Source organism: Piliocolobus tephrosceles, chromosome 13 (assembly GCF_002776525.5).
Source record: "Piliocolobus tephrosceles isolate RC106 chromosome 13, ASM277652v3, whole genome shotgun sequence".
Taxonomy (NCBI): Eukaryota; Metazoa; Chordata; class Mammalia; order Primates; family Cercopithecidae; genus Piliocolobus; species Piliocolobus tephrosceles.
In genome coordinates, this window is record NC_045446.1 from 83280550 (window position 1) to 83298756 (window position 18207).

General features: G+C 34.2%; 1 protein-coding gene across 1 annotated transcript in view; it reads left to right on the plus strand.

Annotated features, from left to right (window-relative positions):
* Window positions 1-18207, plus strand: part of DEUP1 (deuterosome assembly protein 1) — a 101648-nt gene that overhangs the window by 70012 nt on the left and 13429 nt on the right. The window contains exon 12 of the mRNA XM_023209113.2: window positions 14646-14842. Coding sequence (XP_023064881.1) covers window positions 14646-14842 — 197 coding nt within the window. The remainder of the gene's footprint in view (window positions 1-14645; window positions 14843-18207) is intronic.

Consider the following 18207-nt stretch of genomic DNA (forward strand, 5'->3'; position numbering starts at 1 on the left):
AAGGACTTCCGGTTTTAACCAATGGCTCTATAGGTTTACACAAAGGAACTCAAACAGGCTCTGTTTATCTCCTTTTTTTTTTTTTTTTTTTTTTTAAGGTGGAATCTCGCTCTGACGCCCAGGCCAGAGTGCAATGGCGCAATCTCGGCTTACTGCAAGCTCTGCCTCCTGGGTTCACGCCTTTCTCCTGCCTCAGCCTCCCTAGTAGCTAGGACCACAGGTGCCCACCATCACACCTGGCTAATTTTTTTTTTCTGTATTTTTAGTAGAGACGGGGTTTCACCGCATTAGCCAGGATAGTCTCAATCTCCCGACCTTGTGATCCACCCACCTTGGCCTCCCAAAGTGCTGGGATTACAGGCGTGAGCCACCGCGCCTGGCCTGTGCATCTCCTTTCAATTGTTTAATGTAACAATAGAAAGTTGATCTTTATACGATAATTTTTATTTATTGAATGAATGAAATATTGTTAACTTGTTATCATTTATTTGCTCTGAGGAAATTCTAAGATAATTTTCTACCATATGAGGAATGGAAAGGATAAGAGATGAAAATGGTAATTACTTAATCAGGCCTCAGTTTCCTCAGCTATAAAATGAGGGAGTTGAATTAGGCATTCTCCGTTGGCCCTGCTTAAGCTATCATACTATATTTCTGTGATATTATGTACTTGTTCTCATAATGGTCCATATTCTAGCATCGAAAGAGTAGAAACGTTCTGGAAGCATTCTGTCTTCTTCTTTGGGCATGGTTAATGGATCCTGTGGTTGGAGTACAGATGAATAAAAAGTAAGGCATAAGTGATTTTCCTATTTGTTACATTGAAAAAACTGTGTGTCATCTATGACACTTTTGTTTCTAAATGCTGAACACACAAAAAGTTAAATCAGATCCTGACTCCGTGAGTGCCTTTTTCACTCACAAAATGGTATTTGTGTTTTTTTTTTTACATTTCAGTCTGAATGTTTTTAAAGTGTAAATTCTGGGTTATCACAGCACCCACTGAGCGTGCCTAATTCGGGCTCCTTTATGAGTTTGACTTTGTTCACCTTTTTGTGTTTTTAAGAAATAGCAGACACGGAGATGTATAAAGAAGCTTATGATCCACAACCCTATCCCAATCCAAAGATATCCAGTGCTAACGAATTAGTGTTTGTGGTAGCATTCTGTAACTTTTTCCTTGCACATGCACACATAAGGAGGAGATGGGTTGAATGTTCTTTTACAGAAATAAATGTACAATATATACATTATTCCAAAACTCCCTTTTGACAGTCCATGAACATCTCTACAAATCAGTAAACATCCTTTTATTTTTCTAATTTCTTAGAAAAAATATATGTTCATATAAGATATACACAATTTTTTACAAATTTAATCGTAACTTACATAAGGGCAATTTTAGTGTAGTCATTTTGTTGTTGCTGCTTGCTTTACTCCTCCCTCTTTCCTCCAAACATCTACACACATTATATCCCCTCCTCTAGATGATACATGTTAACTACTTGGTATGTATTATTTTAAACTTTTTCATATATATATATACACATATATATATACACATATAGTCATATAGTACCTATTTGGGGATTTTATCATCTTTTTAAAGTTGAATCATAACACATACTTCTCTGTGTCTTGTTTTTGTTCACTCAACAGTATCCCTTGTAATCTTTCCAAGTTAACTAATTTAAGTCTATTTTATTTTTATAATAGCTTGATAATATTCCATGGTGTGTATCAAAATTTATTAAATGATTTTTATAGTTATTTCAGGGATAATTTATTCAACTCTGTTTCCAGAATTTTGCCTGATGAACAATACTATAAGAAAAATCCTTATACATACACCTTGGAATAGCCTTCCTAGGAGTAAAATTGCTAATTCAAAGGATATGTTTGTTTTAATTTCAATAGCTATTGTTAAATCATATGTCTACCATCTCTGTATGAGAGTACTTTTTAAAATTTCATTCTTGTAGGCAATAGGTGTTATTGGTCTTTTTAATTTTTGTCATGTTGATGGTTATAAAGTAATTTCTCAATAGGTCTTTAATTTGCATTTCCCTGACTTACCAGGTGAACATATTTTTGTATATTTATTGACAATGTGTACCAATATGAATTAGAAATATCCTTTGCCCATTTTTCTGTTGGCTTGTCTTTTTCATGTCAATTTTCTTTACTTTTTTTTTTTTTTTTTTTGAGTTGGAGTCTCACTCTGTCACCCAGGCTGGAGTGCAGTGGTGCAATCTTGGCTCACTGCAGACTCCACCTCCTGGGTTCAAGCAATTCTCCTGCCTCAGCCTCCCAAGTAGCTGGGATTACAGGCACATGCCACCATGCCCAGCTCACTTTTATATATTTTCAGTAGAGACGGGGTGGCCAGGTTGGTCTCGAACTCCTGACCTCAAGTGATCTGCCAGCCTTGGCCTCCCGAAGTGCTGGGATTACAGGTGCGAGCCACTGCGCCCACCCTCATATCAATTTTTAACAATGCCTTTCCAAATCTGTTGTTTGTAACTTTATGACTTTTTTTGGCCATGCAAAATGCTTTAAACTTCTACTTGATCTCTTTGTTTATAGCTTCTGAGTTTCCTTCTTTGACTAACAGTTCTCCCTTCTAGATATATATAGCGTCAGTTTTTTTTCAAAGATTATTATATCTGTCATCCAAGTCTTTAATCCATTTATTTTGCATGGGATATAAAATGGAAACCAAATTTAAATTTTTATATAACCATTAAGCTCAATTTATTTAGTTTATCCTGGTAATTTCCTGTTGGATCCTATTTGGAATTGAATTAAGTTTATAGATTAACTTTGACTTGGCATTTTCATTATAGTAAATTTTTCCATCCGCAAATGGCTTTCCATTTCTTCATATTTTATGTTTTTCAATAAGGTCTTACTATTTTCTTTGTATAGGTTATGTCCTTTTCTTTTGAAATGTATTCCTAGGTGTTTTTTAAAGATGAGTTTGCTGTTAAAATAAAAAAATAAAATAAACAACAAAATTTATTCCCAAGTGTTTTGCAATTTTTAGCACTGTTATGAATAAAATATTTTCCTTTTTCAATATCTTGGAACTTATTGTTAATATAGAAAAATACGAATTATCTTATTAATTTAAGTAGACTTTTTACTAGAGGTTTCTTAGGGTTTTCTGAGATACAAAATCATATCAACAAAAATAGTCGTATCTCTTTTCCACTGCCGATAGTAAGTTTTTTTCTTTTTGATCATATACCATTTGCTAAAACCTCCAAGAAAATGTTAAATAATTATAGTGCTTGATGGAAATTTTTCTAGTTTTTGATTTTAAGTGATGTGCTTTTAGAGTTTTGCTGTTTCATGTATTTGTTCTTAATTTATGGTCTTAGTTATATCTTTTTCTATTTTACTTAGAGTTGTTATTAAGAATTGCTGCTGGTTTTATCAAATGCCTTTTTAGGAAATATGACATTATGTGGGTTTTGTTTTTTAATTTATTGATGTGTAATAGGCTATGGTTAACAGATTCCCCAATATTGATCCACTTTTGAATTTTTGGAATAAACCTTCTTAGTCATTGTCTTAGTTTGATAGGGCTATTGTAACAAAGTACCAAAAGCTGGCTGGCTTGAAACAACAGAAATTTATTGTCTCACAGTTCTAGAGGCTTGAAGTCCAAATTCAAGATGTCAGCAGGACTATGCTCCCTCTGAAACCTGTAGAAGAGAATGCTTCATTACCTATTCCTGAATTCTGGTGGTTTGCAAACAATCGTTGGCATTCCTTGACTTGTAGATACATCAGCCCAATCCTCTGTCTTCATATGGCATTCTCCCTATACCTCTGTCTTCACATGGGCATCTTCTTCCTGTGCTTCTTCCCATCATCCTCTCTCCTTGTGTGTCTGTTTCTGTGCCCAAATTTTCCCATTTTATAGGATGCTAGTCCTATTGGATTGGGGCCCACCCTAGTGACCTCATTTTTTCTCTGTAAAGACCCTGTTTTCAAATAAGGTCACATTCTGAGGTACCAAGGGTTAAGATTTCAACATGTCTTTTTGGGAGTAGCACAACTAAACTTATAATAGCCATATCTTAGCAAATTTGATATAGTATCGGATTCTATGTGATAATATTTTATTTAGAAACGAAGATCTGCAGATCTCCAGTTTCAAAACGGTGGCATAAAAGCAAACTGGCTTCATTCCCCCCACAGAATACCAAAAACAAATATGCAAATAAAGGCTATATATGACAAATGTACAGCATCACACTAAATGGGGAAGAATTGAAAGCCTTTCCTCTAAGATCTGGAAAAAGATAAGGATGCCCACTTTCACCACTTTTATTCAGCATAATACTCGAAGTTCTGACCAGAGCAATTAGGCAAGAGAAAGACACAAAAGGGCATCCAAATTGGAAAGGAAGAAGTCAAATGAACCCTGTTCACAGATGATATGATCTTATGCTTAGAAAACCCTAAAGACTCCACCAAAAAAAAACTGTTAGAATTGATAAACAAATTCAGTAAAGTTTCAGGATATAAAAACATACCAAAATAAGTAACATTTTTATACGTCAATAGTGAATAATCTGAAAAAGAAATCAAGAAAGCAATCTCACTTACAATAATTACAAAGAATATGAAATACCTAAGAATCAATTTAACCAAAGAAGTGAAAGATATACACAAGGAAAACTATATATTTCTGATGAAAGAAATTGAAGAGGACAAAAAAAATGGAAAGATATTCCATTCTCGTGTATTGGAAGACTTAATATTATTAAAATGATAATACTACCCTCAGCAATGTACAGATTCAGTGTGATCCCTTCAAAATACCAATGACATTCTTCAAAGAAATAGAAAAAAAACTATCCTAAAATTTATATGCAAAAACAGAAGACCCTGAATAGCCAAAGAAACCCTAAGTAGAAAGAACAAAGATGGAGACAGTATACTACCTGACTTCAAAATATACTACAAAGCTATAGTAACCAAATCAACATGGTACTGGCATAAAAACAGACACATAGACAAATGGAACAGAATAGAGAACCCAGATATAAACCCATGCATTTCGAGCCAATGAATCTTCGATAGCCACAATGAGATACCACTTCACACCCACTAGAATGACTAAAATTCGATATATTGAAAATAATGTATTTTCGGCCAGGCGCGGTGGCTCAAGCCTGTAATCCCAGCACTTTGGGAGGCCGAGATGGGCGGATCACGAGGTCAGGAGATCGAGACCATCCTGGCTAACACGGTGAAACCCCGTCTCTACTAAAAAATACAAAAAACTAGCTGGGCGAGGTGGCGGGCGCCTGTAGTCCCAGCTACTCGAGAGGCTGAGGCAGGAGAATGGCATAAACCTGGGAGGCGGAGCTTGCAGTGAGCTGAGATCCGGCCACTGCACTCCAGCCTGGGCGACAGAGCGAGACTCCGTCTCAAAAAAAAATAAAAATAAAAAATAATGTATTTTCAAGAATATACAATAGGGAAAGGGTAGCCTCTTCAATAAATAGTGCTGGAAAAACTGGTAATTACATGTAGAAGAATAAAACTAGACTCCCATCTCTCACCAAACAAAAATCAAATAAAAATTGATTAAAGACTTAAATCTAAGACCTGAAACTATGAAACTAATAAAAGAAAACATCAGGGAAATACTCCATGACTTTAATCTGAGCAAAGATCTTTTTGTGTAAGATCTAAAAATACAGGCAATCAAAGGGAAAATAGGTAAGTGGCATAATATCAAGCTGAAAAGCTTCTGCACAGCAAAGAAAAGAATCAACAAAGTGAAAAGACCCACAGAATGCAAGAAAATATTTGCAAACTATCCATATGACAAGGAATTAATAGCTAAAATATATAAGGAGCTCAAACAACTCAACAGTTAACAAATAATAATAATAATTTGATTTAATAATGGCCAAAAGATCTGAATAGACATTTTTCAAAAGAATACATACAAATGGCCAACAGATATATGAAAAAAAAGTTCAGTATCACTAATCATCAGAGAAATGCAAATCAAAACCACAATCAGATATCATCATATCCGAGTTAAAATGACTTTTATTTAAACAGACAGATAATAGTGGATGCTGGCAAGGATCTCGAAGAAGGGCAACCCTCATATGCTGTTGGTGGGAATGTAAATTAGTATAGCACCTATGGATAACAGTATAAAGTTTCCTCAAAAAACTAAAAGTAGAACTATGATATGGTCCAGTAATTCCACTACTGGGTATATATCCAAAAGAAAGGAATCAATATATCAAAGAGATACCTGCACTCCTATGTTTATTACAACATTATTTTCAATAGTCAAAATGTAGAATCAACCTAAGTGCTTATCAGTGGATGAATGGATAAAGAAATGTGGTATATATACACAGTGGAATATTATTCAGCCAGAAAAAAAAAGAATGAAATCCTGTCATTTGTAGCAACGTGGATGAAACTGCTGGAGGTCATTATGTTAAGTGAAATAAGCCAAGCACAGAAAGACAAATATTGCATGTTCTTACTCATATGTGGGAGCTGAAAACATGGATCTCATGAAGACAGAAAGTAAATTGGTTGTTACCAGAAGCTAGGAAGGATAGGGAGGAAGGGAGAATGAAGAGAAGTTGGTTAATGGGTACAAGTATACTGTTTGGAAATGTTACCTATTGTTCAGCACTAGGTAATATATATGTATACATATATGTATGACCTATTATACATGTTGAAATAGCCAAAAGAGAATAATTTTGTTTCTAGCATAAAGACAAATATTTAAGGTGATGATACCTCAAGTACACTGATTTGATCTCTACATATTATTTAAATGTACTAATTTATCCTATGTACTCTGAAAATACATCTATTGTGGATCAATAAAAGAAGAATTTAAAATCTGTGTGTATAAATGAGATTTGTATATGGTTATTTTTCTACTTGTTTTAAGGTTATATTGTATTTATTTATTTATTTATTTATTTATTTTTATTATACTTTAAGTTCTAGGGTACATGTGCATAGCGTGCAGGTTTGTTACATATGTATACTTGTGCCAGGTTGGTGTGCTGCACCCATCAACTCGTCAGCACCCATCAATTCATCATTTATATCAGGTATAACTCCCAATGCAATCCCTCCCCCCTCCCCCCTCCCCATGATAGACCCCGGTGTGTGATGTTCCCCTTCCCGAGTCCAAGTGATCTCATTGTTCAGTTCCCACCTATGAGTGAGAACATGCGGTGTTTGGTTTTCTGTTCTTGTGATAGTTTGCTAAGAATGATGGTTTCCAGCTGCATCCATGTCCCTACAAAGGACTCAAACTCATCCTTTTTTATGGCTGCATAGTATTCCATGGTGTATATGTGCCACATTTTCTTAATCCAGTCTGTCACAGATGGACATTTGGGTTGATTCCAAGTCTTTGCTATTGTGAATAGTGCCGCAATAAACATACGTGTGCGTGTGTCTTTATAGCAGCATGATTTATAATCCTTTGGGTATATACCCAGTAGTGGGATGGCTGGGTCATATGGTACATCTAGTTCTAGATCCTTGAGGAATTGCCATACTGTTTTCCATAATGGTTGAACTAGTTTACAATCCCTCCAACAGTGTAAAAGTGATCCTATTTCTCCAAATCCTCTCCAACACCTGTTGTTTCCTGACTTTTTAATGATTGCCATTCTAACTGGTGTGAGGTGGTATCTCACTGTAGTTTTGATTTGCATTTCTCTGATGGCCAGTGATGATGAGCACTTTTTCATGTGTCTGTTGGCTGTATGAATGTCTTCTTTTGAGAAATGTCTGTTCATATCCTTTCCCCACTTTTGGATGGGGTTGTTTGTTTTTTTCTTGTATATTTGTAGATTGCAAAAATTTTCTCCCACTCTGTAGGTTGCCTGTTCACTCTGATGGCAGTTTCTTTTGCTGTGCAGAAGCTCTTTAGTTTAATGAGATCCCATTTGTCAATTTTGGCTTTTGCTGCCGTTGCTTTTGGTGTTTTAGACATGAAGTCCTTGCCCATGCCTATGTCCTGAATGGTACTACCTAGGTTTTCTTCTAGGGTTTTTATGGTTTTAGATCTAACATTTAAGTCTCTAATCCATCTTGAATTAATAACCCACAGCTAATATCATACTGAATGGGCAAAAACTGGAAAAATTCCCTTTGAAAACTGGCACAAGACAGGGATGCCCTCTCTCACCACTCCTATTCAACACAGTGTTGGAAGTTCTGGCTAGGGCAATCAGGCAAGAGAAAGAAATCAAGGGTATTCAGTTAGGAAAAGAAGAAGTCAAATTGTCCCTGTTTGCAGATGACATGATTGTATATTTAGAAAACCCCATTGTCTCAGCCCAAAATCTCCTTAAGCTGATAAGCAACTTCAGCAAAGTCTCAGGATACAAAATTAATGTGCAAAAATCACAAGCATTCTTATACACCAGTAACAGACAAACAGAGAGCCAAATCATGAATGAACTTCCATTCACAATTGCTTCAAAGAGAATAAAATACCTAGGAACCCAACTTACAAGGGATGTAAAGGACCTCTTCAAGGAGAACTACAAACCACTGCTCAGTGAAATCAAAGAGGACACAAACAAATGGAAGAACATTCCATGCTCATGGATAGGAAGAATCAATATCGTGAAAATGGCCATACTGCCCAAGGTAATTTATAGATTCAATGCCATCCCCATCAAGCTACCAATGAGTTTCTTGACAGAATTGGAAAAAACTGCTTTCAAGTTCATATGGAACCAAGAAAGAGCCCGCATTGCCAAGACAATCCTAAGTCAAAAGGACAAAGCTGGAGGCGTCACGCTACCTGACTTCAAACTAGACTACAAGGCTACAGTAACCAAAACAGCATGGTACTGGTACCAAAACAGAGATATAGACCAATGGAACAGAACGGAGCCCTCAGAAATAATGCCACACATCTACAACCATCTGATCTTTGACAAACCTGAGAGAAACAAGAAATGGGGAAAGGATTCCCTATTTAATAAATGGTGCTGGGAAAATTGGCTAGCCATAAGTAGAAAGCTGAAACTGGATCCTTTCCTTACTCCTTATACGAAGGTTATATTGTATTTATAATATAAGCTGAGAAGTTTATGAGTTGTTTAGAATAGTTTAAGTAATATTGGAAGTACCAGTTCTTTCAAGGTTAGAAAGAATTTAGCTGTGAAACTGGACCTGGTAAATTTTCAATTATTTTTCCACTCTCTTTTCGAGTACTTGGTATATCCAAGTTTCACTACTACTTCTTAGTAATACTTCTTAGGTTATTTTGGTAATTTGTATTTTTCTAGGAAATCGATTTCAACTTGTTTTATTATTACCAAAGGTAGTAATGTCCTACAATTTTTTCATCTCTTCTATATTCTGTTTATAATTCCTTTCTTATTCCTAAGCTTGTATAGTTTAGCATGCTCTCTATTTTTTGTTTTAACTCTGACTCACAAGTGATTTTTTTTTAGTATTTAAAAATACTGACTTGTGGATTTATTATTTTCATACATTTTTCTTAATTTTATTGTTTTTAGTTTTATAAATTAATTTTCTCTTCCTGCTGTTTTATTTGGTTATACTTTCTTAATGAAGAAAATTTCTTGAAATGAAGAAAACTTTATCATATCTATTATATATTAAAATTTCATAATTAGGAAAAAATCCATAATTAGATAGTTAATTCTTTCTGAAATAATTGGAATGCATAAATATAGAATTAAATAATTGGTGCTGAAATTTTGCCTCAGGATATTTACATCATTATTTTTGTCTTCTAAAATATGTGCTATTTGGGAAATATTAAAATAATAACTTTTTCCTTTCTACAAGGAAATTACTGATCTTCAGGTTGGTTATTTCTAACCAAATATAGCTTTGAGAATCTTTCCGCTTGACAATGTATGAAGCTCCCTGCTCATTTCCACTTAGGGAATGAAAGTTTACCACAGGCAGTCACCCAGTTCTAGGAATGCAGCTCCCATTTGGGGAATGTACTGACGGGACTAACTACCTGGTATCTAAGGTTTCCTGGGTCTCAGTGAGGAACGTAGAATAGCGGAGAAAAGTGAAGGGTTTTCTCTTATTCTACTCTTGGGTAGCTAACAAATAATCAAGCTTATCGTGGTAGGTTTTTTAATGCCTTATTTAGTTAGTCCTATAATTGTATTATTAAGTTTTCTTTTATTTAAGAAAGTTATAATAAAATCATATTTAATTAGAACTCAGAATCTGTGGTAATTTTTAAGAAGATTAATTTGCGGCCGGATGTGGTGGCTCAAGCCTGTAATCCCAGCACTTTGATAGGCCGAGGCGGGCGGATCACAAGGTCAGGAGATCAAGACCATCCTGGCTAACACGGTGAAACCCCGTCTCTACTAAAAAATACAAAAAATTAGCTGGGCGTGGTGATAGGCACCAGTAGTCCCAGCTACCCGGGAGGCTGAGGCAGGAGAACGGCGTGAACCCGGGAGGCAGAGCTTGCAGTGAATGGAGATCCGGCCACTGCACTCCAGCCTGGGAGACAGAGCCCCCCCAACCAAAAAAAAAAAAAAAAAAAAAAAGACTAATTTGCTTTTCACTATCTGTAAAGTTTTCTAAATAAAATAGTAACGTAAAAAAATAGTACCCTTACAATGATTAAAACATCCATTCACGTACTGAAAATTAACATACTAACTACAAAACATCATTAAAGCCAGTCTTTCTGTCAGAATGCTTTGTTAGCCTAATTGTTACTGTTAAATATACAAAAGTAAAAAAAAGCCATACATGCAAAATATTATTTAGACACTTCAGTAATTCAGCCAGCCTCATCCTAATCTGTTGAAGTAAATGAGCACCAGGAGGTTTTGCCATTTCAATAATAAAAAAAAATTGATTAAAATTATCAAACTCTAAAATTTTGAAAGAAACGAAAGTTCAGTAACAGATAGATAAAAAGAATCCATCAGAAACACAAGAGATGGGGGTGGATATATTCCTGAAATAATTAGAAATGCATTTAATAAAAACATTAAATTAAATTAAATGGCTCTGAAAAAGGGTTTTATAAAGGAAAATGTACTCTTAAATGTAAAAAATGCAAATACATTACCTGTGTAATTCTTTTAGTTCATGCTCACAACACTTATTTAATTATGGTACATTTAGGAAATCGCAGGGTTTTAAAAATCGTTATTATCATTCTTAATTACTTTAAACCAACTGTGATCAAAAATAATGACAGATTAAATCTAATTTTATAGGAAATGCTTAAACAAAATTTTAACTGATCAGCAGACCATCAAAAATTCTATACTTTGGTAGATATCTTATTAAGAGCCAAATTATGAGTCTTATTCGCAACGCTTTTCAATCAGGTCTGCCCATATGATTTTTTTTTCCTTATGGAGAGAAAAAATTTATAAGACCCCGCCTCCTTTATTTTTATCACAGATCTACTCTAATTTTAGAATAAGCATGCTTTCCTCTTCTAAAGCAAGAGACTACAGATTGCTCTTTTCTCTGCATTTGTATCTCTCAAAAAGAATAAATGTTGAGAAATCCTAAAGGCAGAGCTTAATAAGCAGAGAAATACCTTCAATGGCCTTCCTTTTTCAAAGAGCACCTGAGTCAGTAGCTTTAGAAGCATATAACTTTTCCTGTATTGATTTGTGGAAAAGTTTGCCCTCCTGAAGCATTTTCTTCCATTCAAAAATGAGACTTTGCTACATATTTACTAAACCCCTATAATAGGTAGTAAGTGGAAAATGTAGTAAGCAGATTTGGCCTTTGAAGCAAAAAAAGAAATATGTAAACATTTTTAAACCTAATATGTATGTATTTCTGCACTTATGTATTACTCTTGATACTAATATGATAGGATGTAAATAATTCTCAATGTGCAATTAGTCAAAACTTTTAGAAAACTTAGGATGATTTTATGGGATGCCTTTATGAAAGGCACTCAGAGCTTTAAGCTTAGGAACTTAGTTCTAAGCTGTAATTATTTATCGTCTTATAGACTTTGAACCATAGATGTTTGGAGCTTCAAAAAAGATGTTTTACTCAAGTTATTTTTGTATGCTAAAATGTTACCCTTTTGAAAACATAGAACTATTGTTTAAACAGCAGCTACACAACTCATGCATATTTGAATCTGAGGACTAGAAAGAACTGTGTAAAATCATTTAGAGCATTTTTCATGAGTTTTTATTGTGAGAATATATCCTATTTTTAAAAATTTTGTGAAAAGTTTAGATACTCCCTAGGAAACTTCTTATGTTTAATTGAAATGGCCTCAGCAATCTTTATTCTTACTCTAAACCTCTCATTTTGTAATTTAGACATACTTCATATTCTATTCTGAGGACACACTAAAATTGAGTGTCTCCTACCAGACAGTGAAACTTTGTAAGGAAGATACATTGCTCAGAATTGTGTAGAACTGGCACAATCTCAACTGTAAAATCAGTAAGATAGACTGATCTGGAATCAGACCCCAATCTATATTTAGTATATAACTTGCTGAATCATCCAACAGTGGAGAATAGATGTTTTAATCAATGTGTGATTAGAATAATTACAATAATTATTAATTTTTAGTCTTTTCTCATTTTGTACAAAATTAATCCCAAATAACTAATTAAATGTAAAATAATGAAATTATAAAACAAATAGAAGAAAATACAAGTGAATATTTATAGCTTTTAGAATGAAAAGAAAATATATAAAAGCAAAGAAGAAGTCACAAGGGAAAAAGACTGACAGATTTCATTAAATTAAAATTTTAAAAACTTTCTGTATAAAATACATCACGCACTAAAATTAAAACTTAAAATCACATGGAAAACATATTTTCAACTAACTTAAGACACAGTAACTTAGGATTAGTACACCTAATGTAAAAAAAAAAAAAGAATTCCTTCAAATTAGTAAGAAAAACACAGACACACTAATGAAAAAATAAGCTAAGGACACAAATAACACAGACACCCTAATGAAAAAATAAGCTAAGGACACAAATAGACAATTGACAAAAGATAGAGTAAAATTTGCCAGGTAGCGTATATGTTCTACTTCACTAATAGCTAAATAAAAGTTACTATTTTCATCTATCAAGTTGGCAGATTTAACCAAATGGTAATATTGAATGGTTGTGAGTGTAGTAAGACAGGCTCCTTAATACATTAGTGGTGGGAATTTATGAGATGGAAATTTATGAGATTTATAGGGGAGGAGGGTAGACACTTTTTAATCAAGGTCTTCAACAACATTCACACAATTTAACCCAGTGGTCCCACTCCTTGGACTCCACTAGAGAAATATAGACCAAGATTTGTGTATAAGGAAATCAACACAGTGTTAATTATTTTGGGAAAAATAAAAACTAAATTCAACAATAGAAGAATGGTTAAATGAATTTATTTGTACCTCTACCGATGCAGTCATTAAAAATCTTATTTTTTAAGAATATACAATGTTAAAAGGAAAATACAGTTTCTAAAACTTTACTGCATTTTATACATTACAGTTTTGTAACTATAGTTACAATGTTGTAAGTATGCATATATTTTATACTGATTATATTATATTTCATATTGATATTTATACAGTCTTGTATTTCATAGCAATGTTTTAGTCAACAATGGACTGCATATTAGGACAGTGGTCCCAAAAGATTATAATATTTCTATGTTTAGGTATGTTCTGATACACAAATACTTATACAGGTTTGTAACCTAGAAACAATAGGCTTTACCTTACAGCCTAGGTGTGTAGTGGGCCATACCATCTAGGTTTGTGTAGGCACACTGTATGATCACATGATGAAATCAGCTAACGTCGCATTTGTCAGAATGTATCCCCATCATTAAACAACACATGACTATATATTGATTATATTTTTCTAAGTAGCCATATGTTATAATTATATTGATATTTTATGTTGACATTGTATTTTCCATTGGTAGAAAAAAGACTAGAAAGATATAAATATAAATGTTAATAGCAGTTATCACTGAATGTTGGTAGTATGGAATATTTATTTTCTTCTTAATACCTTGTATTTTCTATAATGACATGATTTTATGTGCCCATATATTAATACATGCCTTATTTTAATCAGAAAAAAATTTTTAGAATTTAAATGCATGTTATTTCTAGTTCCATTATTAATCAACACTAGAAGGTATAGCCTATGAACGCAAAAGAACTTGAAATCTAGCTAATTTGTTCTATTAGGTTGGTGCAAAAGTAATTGCGGTTTTTGCCATTACGTTCAATGGCAAAACCGCAATTACTTTTGCACCAACCTAAATAGCTACAGAGAGTAATAATGCATAGAGTAAACCTTTTCTGTTTTGGAGCATGGGCGATATCGTATTGCCCATCCAACAGTGGGGATGATGCAATACATACATCATTGCAAATGTGTTCCGTGACAGCTACTCCTGGGTATCTGCTTGTTGTGAGGAGATGAGGAGGTGGAAAGGAGCATTTAGTAAGTGAGCAAGAGTAGAGTCACATCACTCGGCTCAGATGAAAGGACCTTTCCAGCACAAGTCTCCAAACACACAGAAAATATGCATTACTTATAAGGGACAGTTTATTCAATGATAGTTTATTTTATTCTCTAGAGTATGGACTTCACTAACAGGGAACATTCAAGGCATACATCTATTAATAAACTGGAATATGAGAATGAAAGGCTCCGAAATGATCTTGCAAAACTTCGTGTCAATGGAAAATCAACACGGACTAATCAAAACACCTATGAAGAAACAGGAAGATATGCCTATCAAAGCCAAATAAAAGTGGAAAAAAATGAAGAGAGGTATGCTGGCACCATTATATAAGGGCATAAGTTTAAAAACATGTAATTAAAATTTATTTTTAAAGAATTCAAATTATAACTTTCTCTTCTGTGGTTTAAAATTTATTTTATAATGATAATGCAGTAGACTAGATACATTGCTTTATAAGAAATTGTGTCGATTTGAAAAGCGTGGAGTATTACAGTGGGCTTTAGTTTGTTACTCATCTCAGATCATTTTTGGAAGCTGAGGTGGTATACAAAACATACAGATAAGTAATTTTACTTTTGATGTCATGGGAACAGAGAAAACTAGATTTTAATATGTTAGGTATATTGTTCAAACAAAATAGAAAATATAGGAACATGTCCCTTCTCACCTACCTTCAATAATAGATACATCCATTTTTTGTTGTTTTTGGCTTTTGGGGTGTGTTTGTTTGTTTTGAGACGGAGTCTTGCTCTGTCACCCAGGCTGGAGGGCAGTGATGTGATCTCGGCTCGCTGCAACCTCTGCCTCCCGGGTTCAAGTAATTCTTATGCCTCAGCCTCCCGAGTAACTGGGACTACAGGCCCCTGCCACCACACCCAGATAATTTTCATATTTTTAGTAGAGACAAAGGTTTCACCATGTTGGCCAGGCTGGTCTTGAACTCCTGACCTCAAGTGATCCACCTCAGCCTCCCAAAGTGCTGGGATTACAGGCGTGAGCCACCGCGCCTGGCCAACAGATACACTTTCTATTGACATTCTAGCAGTGGCAACAAATTATTGGCGATTTTGTAGGGAAGGAATCTATGAATGTATAGGTTTTCTCCAAATGAAGAGAAGTGTATGGAAAATCATTATCTGCTGTCCACATTATTCCCATACTCTGTAAAAGGTCTTATTAAAAATTCAAATATATCAACCATAAAAATAGGCTAATTTATGCAATTTTAATAAAAGATTTATGGAGTCATAACTGTCTCTGAAAGCCTTTTACTGTTTTCCCAAACTTGGAAAATGCTGAATGAAATAAGCAAGTTTCTTTTATACAATATTTCTCAGAGCCATTAATACGTTAACTTACACTGTGAGTGTCCAACAAGGGATATGGTATGCAGCACTCCCCAGACATATTTGATATCAATTTATTATTTAATTTCATAGTGCCAAGAAATGGTGGATTAGTAGGTCCAGACCCAACTTCATTGCAACATTTGCTCATAAGCTCATAATATTTAGCGTGAAAAACCTTATATTTTGTTGTTATACAACAGAATTAATATTTACAGCTCTGGAAAATTTTCTTAACCTTTATCACCCTCGATTTTCTATCTGACAAGATTAATAATTGTAGGATTTTTGTGAGGATTATAGGAGAAAAACTGCATACAACTTATACTTCCATAAACGTTAACCATTATTACTAACAAAATTGTTAGTATTTATAATAATATTAATATTTCTCCCACAGCTTATGGTACCTAAAAAGTATATTTTGGCAAATAGACAAATGGCTGAATCTGACATAGCCTCAAAGACACTTCTGTTGGGGAGAGGTGGTGCCAGACTCATCTGTTTAAGTAAGCTCAGCTCTGCAGGTAGATAAATCCATAAGTCCATGAGATATATTTAAAAAATATATGTTCAACATAAAACAGATGTTCAACATTCTTGTGGGTATAGTACACCTCCCCCCTACTTTCAGCACCTCGGCCATGTATATATTAGGATATATTGTAGCCCCATACAGGAAACAGTAACCATTCAAAAGCACCAAATGAATAACCCCTTTTCAGGTAAAGAAGCAAATGAAGGAGGACTGACTGCCACCCCTGGAAAGCATCATGGTGGGGTGCTGTGGTGGGGTGTTGGTAGTGGCAGCAGCAGCAGGATAAAAGCAGTGTAGGAAGGATGAAAGAGGTCGCTGGGCATGGCCATGGACCAGTTCTCTGGTGAATGTGTCCATGTGAAGATCTGTCCAAAGGAGTGTAATTCACAATGTCCTTGCATCTCAACAACTCTTCTCCATAGTAGGTTTTACATGGTAATCTTGATTTTGGTGTAAGAATATATGTTCTAATATGGAATAAATAAACTTTACAGAGTACTTATGGATTAATTCTCCATTGGTCAAATTATGACTCTCATGTACTGTATATAGTTGCCTCATTGCGAGAGAAAAGCAAGCCCATGAAGACCCTATAAAGGGTCACCTGTGTATGTTAGTCACTGATCTGTATTGAGCACCCATTGGGTACAGAACACTATTTCCTATTCATGCTAGTTGGAAGTAACTGAAAGCTTTAGATGGAGATACCAGGTGTTGTTATTTAAATAAAAAGACAGTTACTCTGCCTTTTATTACTTTTAGAAGGTATTTTTATTGTTTGGGTTGCCCCCTTTTTTCTCTTTGTCAGGTAGGACAGAATGTGTTAAAAGTGTCTAACAAAAACAAGACAGTAGGGGACACAAAAAGCAACATAAGAGGTAAAATGCTCAGCAGGAGATTATCTTAATAAGCAGTTTAGGCTGCTATTCCTGCTGCAAAGCCTTGTGTACTGCCAATTTCATTTGTTGAAAGTTTCATTAAATTTGTTTTAATGCCTTGTCTGATTTCAGTGTTCTCCAGTGACCTGTTTTTTAAAAGAAACAGCATTTCAAATGTTCTGAATAAATTATTACCATGTAAAACCTACTATGGAGAAGAGTTGTTGAGATGCAAGGACATTGTGAATTCACCAGTGAAGAACTGCAAAGCAGATATCTCTCTGTTAATGTTACCAACTGAAAAATGAAATCATCTTGCTTTCCCTCACAGCACAGATCAGTGAAGTGAAATAGTAAAAACCTATATATGTATATTTGTTAGGCATAAATTAATCAAAAACATACAAATTATCTTTACATATCAATGGCTAATGCAGTAAGGTCTTGTTGAAGTATTTGAGGAAGGAAAAAGCTTTTAGATAAAAGTATATGAAGAAAATGTTCCACAAAATGTTAAGATCCATAGTCTAATTTTAAGGCAATTCTTGTTTTTAACTGAGGAAGATTTGTATAATACATTCTTAAAATAACCTTTTATTCATTCTGAAACAACTCGGTTTTGTTGTTTTTCACTCCTGTTCAAAGTGATACATTTTTAATGTTCACTCACTTAAAATGTGAAGCATTTTAGGATCTTCTAAAGCATTTGCTTTCCAATAAGACAGCTACTTAGCACTTTCTTAAAAAATATGAGTGAGAAGTGATTGAATTTGGTGTGGATGTTTTAAATATTGTTTTTAAAAGTTAGAGTTTTGAAGCTGCAGGATAATTTACAAGCTAATTTGGAGTAGTGGTATCCAGAGCTATTAATATGTAACTAATTTTAATGACAAATCAATTTTGTAATAAAT